This window comes from Suncus etruscus, chromosome 3 (genome assembly GCF_024139225.1).
Source record: "Suncus etruscus isolate mSunEtr1 chromosome 3, mSunEtr1.pri.cur, whole genome shotgun sequence".
Taxonomy (NCBI): Eukaryota; Metazoa; Chordata; class Mammalia; order Eulipotyphla; family Soricidae; genus Suncus; species Suncus etruscus.
Window position 1 is genome coordinate 106674892 of NC_064850.1, and position 21381 is coordinate 106696272.

Sequence of the window (21381 nt, forward strand, 5' to 3'; positions counted from 1 at the left end):
GTGTAAGGTTTTAATAAAAATATCTGTGGTGGGAGGTGCTCCGTTGCAAACATAAGTTGCAAGCCCTTTAGGTCCTGAATATGCTATGGACATTTCTACATGAAGAACAAAGAATTACAATCGAGGCAAATTCAAATGCAGCTCGGTTTCCACTAGAGGAAAAAAAAAAAAAAAAGAAAGAAATGAAATCAAGAACTCGATTCTGGAAGGGCAGCTCCCCTAATTTGTACTGCCAAGTGACTGGGGGGAGAGGAATGACTTGGGCGATTTCCGGGAAACAGCAGGACTTGGTTGAAGGCAGAAACTTCCACTACCCGGCGTGGCGTTCGGGGTTAAGTGCATTGGCAAGGCTGGTTCTGAGAATCTGGGTCCCAGGACCCAGGATCGAGCACCCCAAATGGCCGTGCCCGCCCCCTCCCCAACCTCGGAGTGGGGAGGAGCCTCAAAACGAAAGAGAACCCGCGGGGATGGTAGTCGGCCACCGCGCGGGATGGTTGCTCGGGCGTTGCAGCGTCTCTGGCTGCTTGGCTGCTTCTGCTGCCTTTGCTGCTGCGGCGGCCCGGGAGAGGGGTCCGGAGCCGCCTTCGTCCCCGCCGAACCGCCGAGCCCAGAGCGAGCGGCCGCCGCCTTCCGGGTACCGGGCACGCGCCTCCCCTCGGGTCCCTTCCAGGGTTCCTTTGGTCTCCGGGCTCGGCTGGGCTGGCACTGCGGGGGGGCTGTGTGTGTGTGTGTGTGTGTGTGTGTGTGTGTGTGTGTGTGTGTGTGTCTGTGTGTGTCTGTGTGTGTGTCTGTGTGTGTGTCTGTGTGTGTCTGTGTGTGTGTCTGTGTGTGTGTGTGTGTGTGTGTGTGTGTGTGTGTCTGTCTGTCTGTAGAGAGAGGGAGAGAGGGAGAGGGGGAGAGAGGAGAGAGCGAAGAGGAAAGAGGAGAGAAGAGAGGAGAGAGGGCAAAGAGAAGAGAAAAAGAGAGAAGAAAGGAAAGAGAAAGGAAAGAGAAGAGAGAGCAAAGAGAAGAGGAAAGAGGAGAGAAAAGAGAGAGAGAAGAGAGGGGAAAGAGGGGAAAGAGAAGAGAGGAGAGGAAAGAGAGAAGAGAGTAGAGAAAGGAGAGGGGGGAGGGAGAGAGAGAGAGAGAGAGAGAGAGAGAGAGAGAGAGAGAGAGAGAGAGAGAGAGAGAGAGAGAGAGAGAGAGAGAGAGAGAGAGAGAGAAAAGAGAAAGTGAGTATGTAGGGGGTGTTAGGGTGTCGTGATCTCCATAATCTTGGCTAATCCAAAGACTGGCTTCTCCAGGAAGGATTTGTGTCTGTGCATTTAGATAACGTGCCCCCAAATGATCCTCGGATATAGACAAAGTATCCTGGAGTGGAAGAAGCTCCCACCCACTTGTTTTCTGGGCCCCGGGACACTTCTCGCTGCCCTTTAAACCTGCCAAACTGTTGGCCTTTGCTTATTTCCTTGACTCGAGGCGGCGAACACTTTCTTCTTCCTTCAGAAAGGGGGCGCTGGGTAACCCTTTTGTGTCACCAGAATTCTATAAATAAAAAAGGAACTAGTTTTTTTCTTTTAAGACGAGTTACTAGAAACCTTTCCATCTGTGATATTATGATGTTATGAACATCACAAATTAGTAAGACATCTTAAACACCTGTAAATTAGTAAGAAATCTTAAACACACTTTCGGACTTGGTGAAATGGGAATTTGAAAAGTCTCTACAGTAATTTTTGCCAGTGCCTTGAAAATCTGCAACAGACCTGTGAAATTATTAAGGGTTTCTTCCTGAAACTAAAGAAAGTAATGGCAGAAAATATCTACTTTGAACCTCTCTATCTCTCTCCCCCTCCCTCCCTCCCTCCCTCCCTCCCTCCCTCCCTCTCTCTCTCTCTCTCTCTCTCTCTCTCTCTCTCTCTCTCTCTCTCTCTCTCTCTCTCTCTCTCTCTCTCTCCCCCTCTCACACACACATACACACACACACACTATTTTTCAAGAAACTCTGCTTTTTGAGATTTTTTTCATCCTCTTTTCCTGGACAGCTCCAATATTTTGTGTTCTGTGGCACTCTTATGTTTTCCCCAATTTTTTTTAATTAGAAAAATTTTTGCACATCCCCCCGTTTTCATCATTTATTTATTTATTTATTTTTTCAATTCCCATTTGTTCAGTTGCACTTGGCTAGACCAGGAGCACTGATGTAGTTGCTAGAGGACAAAGTGTTTTGTCTGTATTCTGAGCCTATCCTGACCTTGGTTTGTCGTGCTGAACTCCTCAGACTAATAATAAGGTTACGTGGCCTGAATAAATATGCTGTCGCACTTCTCAAAATCTATGCAAGGGCAGGAAGCACATGGGCTTTGCAGGTCCCTGATAGGATAGCAACCTCACTCTCTTGACTTTCACTCCTGTAGAAGTTTGGATGCTCAGGACGTGGGCTCCTCTAACTGTGTGGTTTGAATTATTCTTCTTTGTGCTACAACCTACATAGTTATTGATAACCAACTAATCATCCTTTTTTACTCAAAAACTGTTGATATATTTATCCTTTTTGTGTCAGATGGGATCCAATAGTAATCTAAATAAAATGTATGAACGCACCGTAGAATAATGATTATTTGTTACTTTTATATAAAACTTCAAAAATTTTCCTTAAAGTTTCTTGCTATAATAATACATGTTACTTTGTTATCTATAAAATAATGTTAACTTTTAAGCCATTTTTTTATTATCAATATTTTACAATGGCTGGTCTAGATATAGATATACTTGCTATAGTTGATTTTTTTAATTTTAATTTTATTGAAACCATTGTGATTTACAAAGGCCTTCATAGTTGGGTTTCATAGTTGGAATCAGGGCCAATCCCAACACTGGTGTCAACCTCTTATAGTTGACTTTTCTTTTTCTTTTTTGGGGGGGACCACACCAGGTGACGCTCAGGGGTTGCTCCTGGATCTGTGCTCAGAAATCACTCCTGGCAGGTTCACGGGACCATATGGGACGCTGGGAACTGAAACAGGGTGTGGAATTCAAACAGAGGTCAGTCCAGGGTTGCCTGCATGCAAGGCAAACACCCTACTGCTATGCTATCCTCAGGCCCATAGATGCACTTTTAATATCATTATTAGTCCTACATGGTCAGAAGGGTATATATTTTGGGGTGGAAGCAATACAGAGAACTTTACAGTCAGATTATTTTAATTTGAGCAAGTCATATTTTAAATATTAAGTTACCTTGAAATGTGTTCTGAGCAGTTTTGAAATGACAGGAGTGATTCCTAAGTGGAATTCGTTAGAAAATGGCCACTGACAAATAGAAGCAGTTCATACATTTTCCTAATCATTTTGAAGAAATTTTATTTATTCTTGTTTTGCTTTTGGGGGCCACTCCCATCTGTGTTCAGGGGTTATTCCTGACTCTCTGTTCAGAGATCACTACTGAGGGGCTCAGGAGACCATCTGAAGCTGGCTGTGTGCAAGGCAAATGCCTCATTATTACAACAGCCCTGACCCTCTTTTAGTCACTTTTTTATGGGAATTGTTATCATGAAAGATACTACATTCAATGATTCTGTTTGATATTTATATGCCTATTGAAAAATATTACTGCAATTTTCACTATTCAATAAACATGATGTAATATGTTCAAGTGTTAAAGCAACAAAGTGTTTTTATAGGGGTCACTCTGATGATGTTTGGAACACTGTAGACATTCTAATAGTGCGTGTAGCACTTTGGTCACTCTGGTAGTGCTCAGAGCAATGCAGTCATTCTGGTCTTATTCAGGACAGGCAGAATTTAGAGCAACCAGGGCTCACCTGGCAGTGCTGGAGAACCAGGCAGTGTTATAAATGGAACTAAAGGCCTCACATTTAAAGGCATTGTTTTACCCTTAAAACAAACCTATCTCCCCAGCTCACTGACATAGTAACTTTGGATAGGCTACACTTTGTTACGGTGCTGTAGAGTTCTTTTGATAGACTGTTAATTATTTTTAAAGCAGTTTATTTTGAGAGTGTCTTTTTTATAACCTTGCTAGCTATTGGTATACAGTTTTATTTTCTTGAGATATCTTTGATTTTAGAATCAGGTCTTAAAAAAGACTGTTCTCATAAAATCAAAACTAAACTTATTTTATAGTTGATCTTAGTCAAAAGGCCAAGAAATGATTGCAGAGTATAGCCTCATATTTTGGTCACACTGAGAAAACTGAAGGAGTCAAGTGATAAAGTACAAAGCCTGGGATTGAATCCCAGACCTCAAATCTCCAAGGCAAATACTCAACCACTTCTGTCCAAACTTATTCTTGAATTGTGTAGGGATACATCAATGAAGTCATCTTAGTCTGAACTTACCTTTTAGAAAACTTTCCAAGAGCTAATTTAAAGTTCTTATTTGACAAATATTTGTTCAAGCTTTCCATTTCTCCTATTCAGGTTGGATAATTTGTGTCTTCCAAAAAAACTTGGATAATTTCAGGAGATTGTCAGTTTTTTTTTGTTTGTTTTTTGGTTTTGGTTTTGGTTTTTGGGTCACACCCGGCATCGCTCAGGCATTATTCCTGGCTCTAGGTTCAGAAATTGCTCCTGGCAGGTGCGGGGGACCATTTGGAATGCTGGGATTCAAACCACTGTCCTTCTGCCTGGAAGGCAAATGCCTTACCTTCATGCTATCTCTCCAGATTGTCAAATTTATTATTATAATTTTCATATTTATAATGAAGTTTTCCAAGGATGGACCTTTAAATTCTTAAAGCATCTCTAGAGATAAAGGTTTTTCTTTCATTTTGTTATGGGTAATAGGTTTATTCTCCTTTTCAGTTCTTTTTGTTTTCTTTGTTAAGAGGTAATAGGGAGATGAATAGGGAAAGTTGATTGCATAGCAACTCTGACCTTAATTGAACAGAGTGGTATGAACCGACCAGAGAGTCATCCACCATTATTGCCCCATTCTTGAAGAAGTTCAAAATATTTCCCCAAATAGCCGCCCCTCAGTCTTAAGTCATGTGCTGGGTACAGCATTGAAAACCAGGGTTACTCTTGGGCTACTTCTAGTAACCAAACATGAGACAACTAATCTTCCAGCAGATGGGAAGGTGGGGTGTCTATGAAGCCCATATTTTTTGTTTTGCTTTGATATTTTTTTAGTTTGGGCTTACATCCAGTAATGCACAGGGTTTACTCCTGGCTGTACTCAGGAATCATTCCTGACAGACTCAAGGGACCATATGGGATGATAAGGATTGAACATGGATTGGCTGCATGGAAGGCAAAGCCCCTACCCACTATACTATCTCTCTGGCCATGTGCAGATGTTCTCATGACTACCAGAGTCACTTTCTCAATATCTCTTAATTACTTCAGCTCACAAATGGCTACCAGAGTCACTTTCTCAATATCTCTTAATTACTCCAGCTCACAAAGCCATCAGTCAATATTCAGAGAACAAAAGAATTCTCTGCCTTCCTGAAGTTAATAGTCTGATGATTATACATTCTTGCTTTGTATTTTAATTTGTTCTTTACTTATATTTCTTCTTCCAAATCCTAGTCAGAATCTATATGTGATTATTTTAAGTGGTTAAAGTACATTATATGTTTTATATTTTATTGCTTAATCATCCTATTTTGACTATATACCTGAGCAGTTGGGAGAAGATGTTGGAGTGGCAGGAAGAGGTGGACTAGGAGTGACATTAGAATAGTGGGGGAGTGTCTTGGGAATTTTGCTGCAGTAATCTTGAACAATGAAACCTAAATGATGGCACTGTTGAGCCATATTATGGTAACTCCAATAAAATAAAGAATGCAAACACTGTTTATTCACCCACCTATTTGCACTCAAACAAAAAAACAATGATGGCTACTCCAAGCACATACAATAAGGAAAAAACAAAATCTCACATTACCAAATTATCAAGTTATTAAGGGTCTGAGATTATATAAAGTTAATTATGAGTCAGAGGTAACAGCAGGGAAAGGCTGCACATAGCTCTCCAGAATATGAGTGGCCTCCTATGTCCCATTAAGAGTGATCTTGAAGCACAGAGCCAGCAGTAACCCCTGAGCACACAGTCAGCTACAGCCTCTAATTACTACAAAAAATTTATTTCTATATTTACCCATAATCATTAAATAATCATCTATTGTATGCTAAAGATCTACTCTAGGTGAGGAACACTGATGAATAAGATAGGCCTGAGCTTCATTTCATTTACTGATTGTCAGAAAATACAGCAAGCACATAAGTTCATATATAAAAAGAGCTAGAGTTGGGAGCTGGAGTGGTGGCGCAAGCTGTAAGGCGTCTACCTTGCACACACTACTTAGGACAATGAATCGATTCCCCCGGCGTCCCATATGGTCCCCCCAAGCCAAGAGCAATTTCTGAGCGCAGAGCGCAGAGCCAGGAGTCATCCCTAAGTGTCACCGGCTGTGACCCAAAAACCAAAAAAAAAAAAAAAAAAAAAAAGAGCTAGTTAGAAACATCAGATCACAGACTCCTAAAGTTTTATTTTCCACATAATTAGTTGATGTTAGGAATTCAAAGCATGTTTGATAGAAGACAAGTCTAAGATAAGGGTCAGAAAATTCGGAGCTAAAATGTCGCTAAATAATAGTCATGCAAACTTTCCTTATTGATAGACAAAATGATCCATCTTCCTGGAACATTTTTAAAACCACCTTTCTTTTATAGTCTTTTCCCCAAAGTGATATAGAGATGTCCCCAAACTCAAATAGAATTTGATCCATATGGTTAATACTTACTCCTTCATTTCTTCTTGCTTCATCATTTAATTCTGGGAAATTCAAATTGAAGAAAATTCAATATCTAAATTTATGATTGTTCAATCACTCCCCTCCTTGATCAATTTTCCATTAACATTAGCTTCAATTTATTTTACTTTTCACTCTAGTAAACATATACATTGAGCTATCAATATGATGAATAAAGAGGAGCATGAAGAGGAATTATAAGTTCATAAGAGATAGATACCATTATGAGAATCAAAATATTCCTGAAATTAAATAGTGATGCTTACACAATCATTTATAGATCTGATATAATTATTTTTTAAAAGTTTTTATTGCTACCTTTAAAAATATTTTACGCTTTGATTTTTAGTTCTGAAGGATATTTCCAGGTTAGTTGCAAAGATAGTACTTTGAAAAGAAACACAAGTGATATAAACTTCACTTTCTTTGTGCTTATGTTGTTTTTTTTTTTCTTTTCCTTTTAGGAAAGTCTTAAAAGACAACGATATTTGAATTCTTTATTTCCCAGTGACAACTCCACTGCTGTTTATGGAATAAATCAGTTTTCTTACTTATTTCCAGAGGAGTTTAAAGGTATTATATGGTTTGGGGACATAGTGCATAGAGCTAGCGTGCATACTTTCCATACAGGATACCCAAATTTTATCATTGGCATCTAATGGTCCCCTGAGAAATATAACAGGAGTAATACCTGAGCACTGTTATGTGTGACCCCCAAAATGAAATAATTTGGGGTTAGATGCTATTTTATGGTGTCATATACTTTCCAATTTCTTTGTTTTTTACTTGTTTATTATTTGTTGTTGTTGTTTTTTGTTTGTGGGCCACATCCGGCGGCTCATGGGTTACTCCTGACTTTGTGCTCAGAAATCACTCCTGGCAGGCTTTGGGGACTATATGGGATATGTCAGGAACTGAACCCAGGTTCATCCTGGGTTGGCAGTGTGGGAGGTAAATGCCCTACAGCTGTGTTATGACTCTGGTCCCCATTTCTTACAATTTTTTTTAAAAGAACTTAATTATAAATTAAAGTTACCATGGTAAAAACTTTGAAATGTCAAATAAGTTCTCAATTTTAACAGAAAAGTAAATTTATAGTTATGGCTTTTTAATTATCATTAAATATTATAAAAATAGACTTTTGGTGACATTAAAGTACATTGCCTCTTTTTTTCTATTGATTTTTTGTCCTTTTTCCATGGGTTGTGATAAGTTAAATGATGGCCATTGTGCTCTTTTTCATAATTGCTCCAGTTCAAGTCATTTTTTTTGAGAATTTTTGCCCTATTATAGGAATTCTTACCTTTAGTAGCTTTCTGAGGATACAGCTCATATCATGAAAAGCATGAAAGAAAACCAAAAAAGGCAAACTGAATTTGGAAACTACTATTCTGTTTTAAAATTTGTCTAAAAAGACTTCAAGAGACTCTCCCTATAATTTATCAACTGGAATTTCCCCTCTGTTTCTATTCAGCTATTTATTTAAGAAGCAAAACTTCCAGATTTCCCCGCTATTCACCAGGAAAAGAGAAATCTATCTCTGATGTGTCTTTGCCATTAAAATTTGATTGGAGGGACAAACATGTCATCACACCAGTGAGAAACCAGAAGGAGGTAAGTGGTAGGCCCTTTGTCATTTTTAATTCTCTAAATATGGGGAATCACCTTTGAAGTTAAGTCTTAACAACAGAGATTGTACAGGGAATAAGCTGCTGGTCTTTTACTCATTTGACCCAAGTTCAATCTCTAGCATTTGTAAGAGTGACCCCCTAGTGCAGACACTGAAATAATTTTGAGTACAGCTGCTGTGTGCTGTGTGCTATACAATTATAGTAGTATCTCAACTTTTTTAGTAGGTAAGTGTAGAATTTTTTGCAAATTTAATTCACATCATGGTGCAGAAAAATAAAAACAAAAACAAAACAAACAAAAAGCTTATCCAACATGCAAGGATTTCACTATATTAAATGCACAAAAATGAGAACCAGATGACCATACAGCACTTATCTTCTAGAAAAATCTCTGGCATGTTCACTCATTTAGTGCCATTGCCACGAGCCCTTGGTCTCAGGATTCCAATAACTGGATCATATTTTCCTAGTGTTCTGAAGAGTATAAGAAGAATAGAAATGGTAAATTTGACTACTAAATATTTAATAAGTCTAAAAGGAAAATATCACCTGAGGGTAGGTACAAGGACAGCTTCCATTTGTGATAAATGAATACATGTGATAAATGGGAGAAATGAGACTGGGAACAGCACGTAATGGTAGTTGAAAAGGAAAATGAAAAAATAGTGATAGCAAAAGTCTCCACATGTTAAATGTTTAAGAACTGTCGAGTAGTTCAGATCACAAAGAAATAAAGCTAATGTGTGAACTCTCTTTTTTTTTATGCCTTCCATCTTGTTTTCCTTTTCATAAATTGCTTTAGCTATACATGGACATTTATTGTTCCAAAGGAATTTCAAGAGTGTGTGAAGTTCTTTTTGACTAAAAAAAAAGAGTGAACACTTTCTTTTTGGTCATTTAAATTGGTAGATTTCCAGGTTTATTTGCCCTGAGTTTTTTTTTTTTTTTTGGTGTGGGGGGGGGAAGAGGGTAGTAGACCAAGTAAGTTTGGAAACTTAGATCTCTCTAGAGGATGGACATTTATTTTAAGTAGTGTCCAGATTGTGTGACTTTATTAGAAAATGGGTGATGCTGGGGCCTGGAAGGTGGCGCTAGAGGTAAGGTGTCTGCCTTGCAAGTCCTAGTGTAGGACGGACCAAGATTCAATCCCCTGGCGTCCCATATGGTTCCCTCAAGCCAGGAGCAGTTTCTGAGCTCATAGCCAGGAGTAACTCCTGAGCGTCAAAATGGGTGTGGCCCAAAAACCAAAAAAGAAAATGGTGATGCTGAAAAATATTGGTATAAACATTAATATTCAGAACTGTAGTTTAAAGAAGGTAAAGAGGCTGGTGAGAGCCCAAGCATTTATAAATGAGGAAACATGGCTGTACTTGGCCTGCCACCTTCTCCCATGAAAAATTGCTGTTTTTCCTTTTGATAGAATAAAAGAAAAATTCTTCAGGGAGTTGGTAGAGGCTGGTTGGCCTGGAAGTACCCATGATTGTACCAAGAATAGCTCTCCAATCTATTTTTTCTTCTATTGCTTTGTTTTTAAACCAATTATGTGTGGTTGGAACATCTAACTACTTTGGTTTGAGGTCAATAGCTAGTATACTTGATCTGAGCATTATTGAATACTATATAACTTTCTGGTTTTATTTTTAAACAGTGTGGGGGATGCTGGGCTTTCAGTGTGGTGGGTGCAGTAGAATCAGCATTTGCAATAAAAGGGAAGATCCTAGAAGAACTGAGTGTACAGCAGGTGATTGACTGTGCCTATAATAATTATGGCTGTCATGGAGGCTCTATTCTCAGTGCTTTGGAATGGTTAAATAAGGTATGTCTTTTTCAGTTTTTTTTTTTAACTCTGATTCCTCTTGTACTTGTATAATGTTTGCATAACTCCTGTTTATTTTCACATGTTAAATAATGTTCCCAAGTTTTTAAATTTCAATGGCTGTATATTTAATGAGTTACAACATATTTTGATTAATTGTTTTCATACAAATGAGTCACTAAAAAATCAAAGAGTAAAAAAGTGTCTTACCTATAGATGTTATTAGAAATACAATTATAGTAGTACCTCAACTTTTTTAGTAGGTAAGTGTAGAATTTTTTGCAAATTTAGTTCAAATCATGGTGCAGAAAAATGAAAACATATACTGATAATTTTACATAGAAGTTCCAAATATTAAGCCTACTGGGGACAGTACAAAGAGATTCCCCTAATTTAGTTGCTTGTTTCAGACAAAAATAATGAGATCTCATAAGATCTTTTTGCTAGATTATTAGCTGAGCAAGAACTGAGCCTCTGGTTCTGTGCTACACTCAAAAAAGTTTTTTTGACATTCCATAGGTCCTGCATCAATTGTGTGAAGCCACTCAAAGAGGGTGCAATGAATTATGGGTCCCTCCTCTTATATAAACTCATATTCAGAAAGCGGAATTGTGTATGGGCAGCAACTAGATTTGGTGCCAAATAAATCAATGGCTCATAGAGATATGGATAGAGAGAAACCCAGACTTCACCACTGCTTGTGTTTATAAGCCAGTGTGCTTGGTAAGGCCTTGGAGTAGCTGAACTAGAATGAAGAGGGCTGCTCTAATCTATCCAGCAATGAAACTGGGCAGTCTTTTTCCAAATCTGTGGAGGTGCTAATGAAAGTTAATGACTCTAGATTACTGAGAGTATCCAGTACCAGCATTTAAAGATTTCTTTGAAGATCTTGGAACCAAGAGGATTCCTTGGGACAGATCATGATCACCTTGCCTATTATTTTGACACACTACAGCAAGTTCTGTTTGTTTCTATTTTGAAAGTTATTTTTATTAAGGAACCATGATTCACAAAGCTGTTTATAATAGTTTCAGGAATAAAATATTCCAACACCAATCCCTCCACCAGTTTGACTTTCCCTCCACCATTGTCCCCAACCTTGTTGGCATGCTTAGAGCAGATTTATTTTATATTGATTTCTTTATGAAAACTTAAGATTGTTAAATGTAAACATTAGACAACAAATCAATAAAAGGCAATTTGTGGCAATTGATAACTATATAATTTTAACTTTTCTCAAACTAGTGGACAGCAATCATAGCATCATAAGTGAGTGCTGTACTCATAGAGAGAGACAATGCACTGGTGATGGATCTGATGGAATTATCTGTTGGAATTATGTCCAGGAGAAGCCATTATTAATAGTATCATAACCCAAAATTAAAATAATAATACATTTTAAAGAAAAAATAACAGATCCCCAGATTTGAGGATTATAAGCACAAGATTCAAAAGGTCTGAAACATCCCTCTGAAAATGACTCAAATAGCAAAACTTCAGGGCACGTTGTCCTCAAAGTGACAGAATCTAAAGATAAAGTTCTGCATAACACTTAGAAAGACTTTATGACCAAAATATCTTCTGATGCTTATCTTCTTTTAGACTCAAGTAAAACTGGTGAAAGATTCAGAGTATCCATTCAAAGCAAATAATGGCTTCTGCCATTATTTTTCTGCTTCACATTCTGGATTTTCAGTCAAAGGTTATTATGTATATGACTTCAGGTAATTGTCTATTGTATTGCATTTTTATCTGTATGTCTTAATATATGACCTGTGGATGATAGGGAATTCATACTTTTATTGCAGACATTATGAGGATACTCATAATCATTTTGAATTATACAATAATTTTAACTGGAGAGACTTGTACCAGTCATATCTGATATAGACATTGCAACATGAAATGCAATGAGTATTGTTTCTTAAATGAAGCATGCCTCATTTTCTTTGTATCATCTCAAAACACATTACAAACTTAAATTAATATGTTTATATCTGGGAAAATCTCTAATATATTCATTCCTTGGGGTTCATAAGAATGAATTAGATTTTCAAAACATTGGTAAAAATGATTGAGTGTGTTCCTCATCATGAGAAGCAAATTGAGAAAGTTAGGAAGATACAGAAAATAAAAAAGATTCACTGCTATAAAATAGAGAATACAAAAGTTGCCTGTATTGAGCCTGGTCCAGTATTCACACAATCTTGTGTTTAATAAGGAAGAGGAACTTAAATGTTTTTTAATATGTACTCTGAGCATTAAACTATTTGGGGTCTGATAGTACAAAGCTAAGCATTATGCATGGTGAGCTGGTTTGATCTCAGCATAATATATAGAGAGGTTCCCACATCCTCAGACTTCCCCTCTTCTGCAGGAGTGATCCCTAAACAGAGCCAAGATTTAGACCTGGGCATTCACTTGGTGTGGCTTACAAACCAAAAAAAAAAAAAAAATTAAATAAGATAGGGGTCAGAGTGGTGGCACAAGTGGTAAGGTGTCTGCCTTTCCCACGCTAGCCTAGGACAGACAGTGGTTTGATATCCTGGCATCTCCTATAGTCCCCCAAGCCAGCAGCTATTTCTGAGAACATAGCCAGGACTAACCCCTGAGCATCACCGGGTGTGGTCCAAAAACAAACAAACAAAAAAATTAAATAAGATAATTATAATGCTAAGCTAACTATGTTAGGCTCTATAAGACGTTTCTTTGATATATTTGCACACATTAACTTAACACTGTTTTGGGTTCTGGAAATTCAGCAGTAAACAAAACAGTCAGAATTCCCACTAAGGAACTATATTTAAATGATAAAGACAAACAGCAAACAAAATAAGTAAAAATATATATGACCTTGGGGCCGGAGCAATGCACAAGCGGTAGGGCACTTGCCTTGCACAAGCTAACCTAGGATGGACCCTGCTTCGATCCTCCAGCATCCCAATATGGTCTCCCAAGCCAGGAGCTATTTCTGAGCACATAGCCAGGAGTAACCCCTGAGTTTCACTGGGTGTGGTCCAAAAATCAAAAAATAAAAAATAAAAAAATACATATATTGATATTTAGATGACTTCTTAGAAATTAAGGAAGGAAATAATGGCTTTTGCAAACCCAGATTAAAAGTTTTATGTGAGGTATGCTTTATAGTATATAACTACAATTTTATCTTCACATTGGCTCTTCAAGAAAGATGGAATGATTTTAGCATACAAGAGAAGTCTGAACCCAGTTTTATGGGACTCAGAACTTACCATTTGTCTCTCTCTCCCAAAATTTGTATCATGTTGCCTCTCTTGGGTAGTTTTATCAATTGTGACAAGTATCAAAATTGGAAAATGCCATATTTAAGGCTTCTATCATTACAACTAAACCTACCCCATGCACAGGACAAATAGATGTTGATGAAATACTTTTATTATAAAAATTAACTTAATCTTTAATTAACTAAATATATTATCTTTCGGTAGTGGCCAAGAAGAAGAAATGGCAAAAGCACTGCTTACATTAGGCCCTTTGATAGTGACAGTGGATGCAGTGAGTTGGCAGGATTATCTCGGAGGCATAATACAACATCATTGTTCTAGTGGAGAAGCAAACCATGCAGTTCTTATAACTGGGTTTGATAAAACGGGTAAGTGCAGATAAAACTAAATGGACTGATTTCTAATTTGAACTCAAATTGGCCACCACTTGCCACTTTCAAATATAAAATATGGTCCTGATAACTAAGTCTTCAGAGTTTTTATAATACTTTTAGTTACAAATATGACTTCTTAGAAATTAAGGAAAAATTAAAGAAGGAAACCAGTTCTACTAGAGGACTGGTTAAAACAATTCTTGATTTGAAAAATGTCCATTTTTATCCTATTGAAATAAATGTTGATACAGGAAAACTACGTATTATCTGATCATAGGTATCTAGCAATTATTTTGTTTCTTTGGAAATGTGTATAAGTGTGCGTATGAGTGTATGTATGTGTGTGTTTATGGTTCATTGCATCCATTCAGTTTCTGTATCAAGAAAAATTAATTTGATATACTTGTCCATTGATTACAGTATGAAATAAGTATAACTCAAGTTTACTTAGTTTAAATTAGCATCATTGTGCATTTTGGTCTTTTTATCAGAACTACTCCATTTACTCAAGTTTACTTAGTTTATATTAGCATCATTGTGCATTTTGGTCTTTTTATCAGAACTACTCCATTTATGAAGATAAACTTTAGATAGACCCATATTCATGACAGAAAGTAGATGCTTCAGGGTGCATTACCCATTTGTGTTTTGTAGGAAGTATTCCCTATTGGATTGTGCGGAACTCATGGGGCAGTTCCTGGGGAGTAGCTGGTTATGTCCATGTGAAAATGGGAGGTAATATCTGTGGTGAGTAACAAATTTATTCTTAAAAACCCAGGCTAAAAGACAAGGAAATAACAAAAAGCTAAAATGATTGATGTAATACTTAATACTCTTCCTGTGGTATGCATTTAGATTTACAATAATTATTTTCATTTCTTAGTGAATTGATAAAAAATAAAAGAAGTGTTTTTAAAAAGAGACAGACCTTAAACATGAGACCAGAGTGGTAGTATAAAGGGAAGGTCATTTGTCTTCCCTAATTGGGTGCAGGCAACCCAGGTATAATCCCAGTCTAAAGAACTATTCAGACTAACAATTTCTTTTGTTTTAGGTATTGCAGATTCGGTTTCTGCTGTGGTTGTGTGAAATATTGAACAGATCAAGTGAAATCAACATCCCACAATAGTATCAAGCGCCTAGAATTTTTTAATCTAAGTTCTAGGATGCTTGTTTAGGTTGTCATGAAGATCTCCAGTGCCATGACCTAGAGAAATGTCAAGAATGGGCCTATACAAACATGAAAGTCACTTTAGAAGATACTTTAAGTGCTTTCACTTAGAAAATTCTCTTATCTAGATTGGTTTACTTTTTTTGTCTTCCATTTGTTTATTTCAATGCTATATTTCAGGTAGGAGTAAAAGGTGATCAAATTTATTTTTGTTTGTGAGCAAGTGTAGCCTCTTAGCTTGTAAAAATAACTAACTTAATTTTGTATAATTATTTTTATACCAATTTAAAATCATGTTTGTTTTTCCGAGTCATGAGCCATTGAATGGAGCACAAAAATATTTTTAAATAAGTTATTTTACATCAATGAATGGTGCTTTACCTTTTAGACTGTAGTTAGATCAAATGAAAAATAAAATTAATTTTTAAATTGTTACGAATGCCTGACCTAGGGATGTGTGGTACTAGGGATTAAACTCAGAGCTTCACATGTACAAGATAGAGGCTCTATAACTTAAGCCATTTTCTTAGCCCTAAAGTCACTCTTTGTGTATCAAGTTGCTTAGAAACATGAGAAATATAAATATTTGTATTTTAATGATAAATAATAGAATTACCCAAGTATGACTAAATCAATTTTCTTTGGTTGTTCTAATTCGTACTGATTTGTACTTATTTACTAACTTCCTTATGATATTAATGCTTTCTGATACTATCTCAAAGCAAAAAGATCGTTTTAACTTGATTAATATCTTAATTCACTAAATATAAATTCTTTATCATGGTAAATTCTTTAAATGATGAATACTTCAACTTTTCAAGATTTTTATAACATTTTTAATAAAGTAAACTTTTTTTCATTTTGGTTATGAAGAATGTGTCTGTAAGTGTATGATTTACATTTTGCCAACATAGTAAAACTCATGTGATTTACATGAATACAATTTCATCTGTATTCATAAATATAATTTTTAGTTTTATTATTTGACAGCTTTACTTCAGTGTCACCAGGCAACCAGTCAGGGGAATTCAGGGACTTCAGGGAACAATTCTGTGTTCCTCTCCTTAAAATAAACAAAGAAAAGAGGAAAATGCTTATACTTCCTAAAGCCTCACTTCAGATAGCATAATCAATTTTATGTAATCAGCCAATCAATAAGCTTAAAAGAAATCCTAGGTATATAATCAGGTCAGCTACACTTTACTAGCCCATCTTCTCTTTGTGTAGCTTTTCTCCTGCGTAAATGTGTTTCCGTGTCATCTGGCTTTTCTGGAAACATGTTCTTTAGTATCTATAATCTCTACTATTTATGGGTCTACCTCATAAACTCCTTAGCCTTTAACTTCAGTAATTTCAAAGTAGTCCACCAACCCTCAAGATATTAAAAATTTATGAGACTCTTTTTTAAATTTACTTTATTTAAGAAGCATGTAGCACATAATTAATATAGTTGATCATAATACATTTGTTCCATATAAGTGAGAGCAAAATTTAAACTTAAAAAACAGAAAGAAATAAGTAAGAGACAAATACAAGGACAAGAAAACTTGTGAAAATTATTGTATCTCCAATGAGGTCACTAAGTCATTGTCAGAAAATGTATTAAACTTTTTTTGCTAGCTGACCTTTCTGTTACTTCATTTTGTTTCTTAGCATTAACTGACCTCATTTCCACATTGACATCTAAATTGGTATGTCCCTATGGGGAGGAAAGTATTAAACTAAAATTAAACTGTCACATGGGCACCAATATCAAATCACTAGTACTGATATGGCAGTTTTAGTGAAATATGTTTTGTCAGGTCTTCCAGAAGTATGAAAAGGTGGGAGGGTGTCCACACTCAAACAATAATCCTGGTAAAGTCTGCCCAAATACCAATGTGCCCAGAGTTTGATCAGATTGGCTTCTCTCCAGAGATTCATAAATGAGTGGTGAAGCATGTTCATAGGCAAAGTGGTGATTATGGGTGATAGATACAGTGGACATGGCTTCGGCAGGGTAAGGGCTTGGTCCACCTCTCTTATACAGCTAAAAATGTACCCATGAATATTCTCTGATTAGTTCTGGCTTGGTTTATGGTTTCTCTATGGAGCTGTCTGGTGGAGATAGGACCACTGTGCTTGTCATCATGGTTATGGCTGCTTATCATCATGGTTATGAGTACTCCTTAATTTAAGGAAATATTTTTTTTTTGTTTTGGGCCACACCCAGTGACGATGAGGGGTTACTTCTGGCTATGCACACATCCTGGCTTGGGGGATCATATGAAACTTTGGGATTTGAACCACTGTCTGTCCTGGATTGGCCTCATATAAGGCAAATGCCCTACTGCTGTGCTATTCCTCCAGCCCCTACTCTAAGGGGCTATAATCTACTTAAAGTATGTTCCCTGAATTTACATTTATTAAAGACAACATCATATTAATTTAGTCCTTATTATAAACCACTCATGTGTTCCTAATTGTTTCTAAGACATACCCACTGTTTTTTTTTTTTTCAATAAACTAGTTTCTGCTTTGTCAGCCTCAATTGCTGCTATTTGGAGTTGAAATATATTGCTCAACAGTCATAACAATGAAAAAAATATACTTGACGTTTTCTCTGTGAGAGGGGTAAAAATAAGTCAGTGAACTTTTCATATAATAATTTAGAAAAATAGGACCAAAGAAACAGCTCAGTAGTTGGGGTGTAAGCAAAGCTGTGTGACCCAAATTCTACCTCTGACATAATCAGATATCTCCTTGGAGTCATCCAGGCACTCTTGGTTCCAGGGATTCCTGATATTTCAAATCTTAGCATCTCTGAAATTCCATTCCTACCACCGAATCTTATGGCCAGGTGAGTATTGCTGCAAGTAGCTTTGGACTTCCCAAGCACTACTTGGCAGCCCCACAAAAATAATTAGTAATAATAATGAAGTTCAAATCTTAGTGATGATTTGTAAGAACTTCAAAGTGATTATTAAATTAGACAATGTTACAGTAATTTTATAAGCTATTGAAAATGGAAATTTAAAGTCATTGTCACCATTTCAACTGAGGTATGCTTACAAACCAGAATTAATATATTTTTTTATATTTTCATTTCATGATATTTCTTTTGGGAAAGAACTCAACTATATATTTTAGTCATACCAAGAAATATAATTCAAATGAACTAAACAAATTACCTTATTAAAGATAAATAAACTTTGGAACTTAGCATGTATTTCAGATTTTTGGTGCATCTATCACATGGACATGTTAACAAATTCCTTCATTACCTCATGAGATAAAAACAAAGATTATTAGATAAATGTATACAGTCTAAAAATTTTATTTAGGGAAAACTTTTGTGCTCCTATATTGTTCGAGCATTCTTTACAAGAGGAAAAACCTGAAAATATATAGTGTTCAAAAATAGATGTGTATATAAGAAAATATTTCTGTATATTTACAAAATGGGATACTATTAGGCATAAGAAAAGACAAAATCAAGCACTTTGCCATGTGTATTGATCTGGAGAGTGAAAAATTCAGGCATAAGAAAAGGGATCAATAGAGTAATATCTGTCATATTGTGAGACATAAAGAAACATTGTAAGGTAATAACCAGAACGCCAAGCCACAGAATCTGCCCAGTCTGCAGAACTAAGCTTATCATGATGGAGAGATGGATGGGATGGAAGGTTCATTGAGGGAGAGACTGAGATATAGTGGAGGAAAATGGATAGTCTGGTGTGTGATGTGATCTTGCAGCTTTATATCTTGCAACCCTATCACTGAGAGTATTGGAAATCACAGTGACTTTAAAAATTTCAAGTATTTGAGCTATCAGAGACAGAACTGAGGCAGGGCAGCTGAAGGAGGCTGCTTAAAAGGTTAGTTTAGAAGCCATGTAAGATATGCACATGCAGATAGGGCCTTATTAATAAAACCTTATGAAAAAATTCAAGCATTAAGCTGAGAGATAGCACTGAGGTAAGGCATTTAAATGCTTTGCACACTGTTGACCCAGGTTCAGACCCCTGAGGTGGTCTCCCAAGTCAGCCAGGAGCAATGTCTGAGCACAGAAGAGAAAATCCATAGCACTGCTGTGTGTGGTAAAAAAAGAAAAATCGAAGTCTATTTACTTCCATTTCATAGATATAAAATTGGGGTTTAAGTGCGCATTTGCATTTGAGTAAACAATAAACTAATAGAGAAGAATTTGCTGTCAGATTTGCTTGCTGCTGTCTGTTGGTGGTGGACTCATAGCGACTTGGGCCAAAGAGCAGAGAATGTGGCATCCAGACACAAGAGACTCTCCAGAAGCAGTTCGGTGTTACAGCTAAGCTTTATTACAGAAAGCATGCTAATTTATATGGTTCTCTATCCAAAAAGCCCTCAGGCTTTGAGAGAGCAGGAGAAGGAGGAGACTTGGGTAAGAGCAGGGAAAGGAGGGGTGTTGCGTCAAAAACCAGCCTAATGTTGCTATTCTTCTTAGATAGTGTGTACTGAAACACTGTGTGTTTGAGTAATGTCTTAGAACATGCTGTCCGAGTACATAGAAGTGGACAGGATGTCCTGTGTATGAGTGGGGGGATGTTTGCTCTTGGTGGGATGTGACAGAATCTGGTAAAGGTCACATTCTTATTCCTAAGGCACAGTGTCTGCACTCAGGTACCTGTCTTCATATGGGGATTGCTGCAGCCAATTCAGGTGCCTGATCACACATTTGGGGCCAGCCCAGGATAAGCTTTGACTATGTTGGGCTTGATCCAGCCCAAGTAATGTGGCCAGACCTCAGATGCTGTAGCATTTACCTACTGTATATACTCGAGTATAAGCCGAGTTTTTCCAGCACAAAATGTGCCGAAAACTACGAATTCGGCTTATATCCAGGTCATAGAGGTTATTTTGATTCTTGCACGCATACCGAATCAAATGCACGAAGTCTCCAATCATCTTCTGCCAACTGCTGGAGGTGGTGGTGCTTCAGCTCAGTCCACAAGTCGTGGCTGAGCTGAAGAGGTAGGCGGCTGAACTGAACTATATGCCACTGAACTATTTAACCCACAACATTCTGCCCTTTGTATGAGACCAACAGCAGTGATGATATTTGTGAACAGTGATGATGACAACGTCTATGTTGATAACCTCACATCAGATACAGCTGAAGCTCTGTTTGGACATACAGATAGATGATGAGGAGGAGGAATCCATTTTTAAGGATTTTAACCTTTGTGATTTAACTGGGCTACCTGTTAAGCTACAGTTTTCTGCGCTTTAAAGTTTTATAGTTATTGTTGCTAGTTTACAGTTTTTCGTTAGCAATAAATATTGACAAACATTTAACCTACTGATTCCTCAATGATTGTAATTGTTTTGGGTATATATTTTTATTGTTGAAAGTTACCAGTGGCTGCTGCATTTTCCAACTTGACTTATACTCAAGTCACTAAGTTTTCCCATTTTTTAGGGTAAAAATGTGGGGGGGGGTGTTGGCTTATACTCGGGTCAGCTTATACTTGAGTATAAAGGTATTTCAAATCTCAGCCATCAAGCTGCTGTCTATTTTTTCAGCTTAATAGTTTGAGGGTTCTAAGCATTTGCATATATGTAAACATATTAACATACTGACACAATTCAAAAAAGTCACATTGGAAAAACCAATTATACATAATATAGAAACAAGCTACTCTAATCCTTATAAGCAAATTTTTTTATTGAAACCAAAGAATAGTTCAATTCCATCAAGAACTTATTGTTTAATGGTAAGTTTGAATATTTATTATGGGTGAAGAAATTTGGAGCACACCTGGCAGTGCTCTCTGATTATTGCCAGTAGTACCTGAGTGACCATATGCACTGCCAGTAACTAAATTGAGGTGAACTGCATGCATGAAAATGGCGTAATGCTCTCCTCCAAGGGTTGGAGCTATAGCACAGTGGGTAAGGTGTTTGCTTTGCACATGGATGATCTAGGTCGATCCCTGGCATCCTATATGGTCCCTGAGCTTGAGTACAAAGCCAAAGGGAATCCCTGAGAACTGCAAGATGTGCCCTCACACACACAATATAAAGAATGCCTTAATCAATGTAATAATTTCTCCTTCTATATTGTATGTTTTAGATTCCTCCTGTAATGCTCTGCACTTGTCTCCTCCTCTCATAAAAAGAACTCAATTATTACAAATGTCAAGGTTGAGGTAGATTAAAACAATTAAAAACCTTTGTTGTGTCTAATATATTTTTATTAAAAATAAACTGGGTTTTGCAGACCAATGGGTCAGAATAGAGTATTCACTGACAAATCCCCAACATTATGGTCAATTAATCTTTGACAAAGGAGAGAAAAACTTGAAATGGAATAAATTCAGTTCCTCAACAAATGATGTTGAAACA

At 36.9% G+C, this 21381-nt stretch overlaps 1 protein-coding gene across 1 annotated transcript; it reads left to right on the forward strand.

The window, feature by feature from the left end:
• Positions 1-397: 397 nt before the first annotated feature.
• Positions 398-15149, forward strand: CTSO (cathepsin O). The gene is made up of 8 exons (XM_049770862.1): positions 398-634; positions 7225-7333; positions 8235-8374; positions 10040-10207; positions 11810-11931; positions 13675-13838; positions 14499-14591; positions 14899-15149. The coding sequence occupies exons 1-8, from the start codon at positions 398-400 to the stop codon at positions 14931-14933; spliced, it is 1068 nt and encodes a 355-aa protein (XP_049626819.1). The 3' UTR covers positions 14934-15149.
• The last annotated feature ends 6232 nt before the right edge of the window (positions 15150-21381 follow it).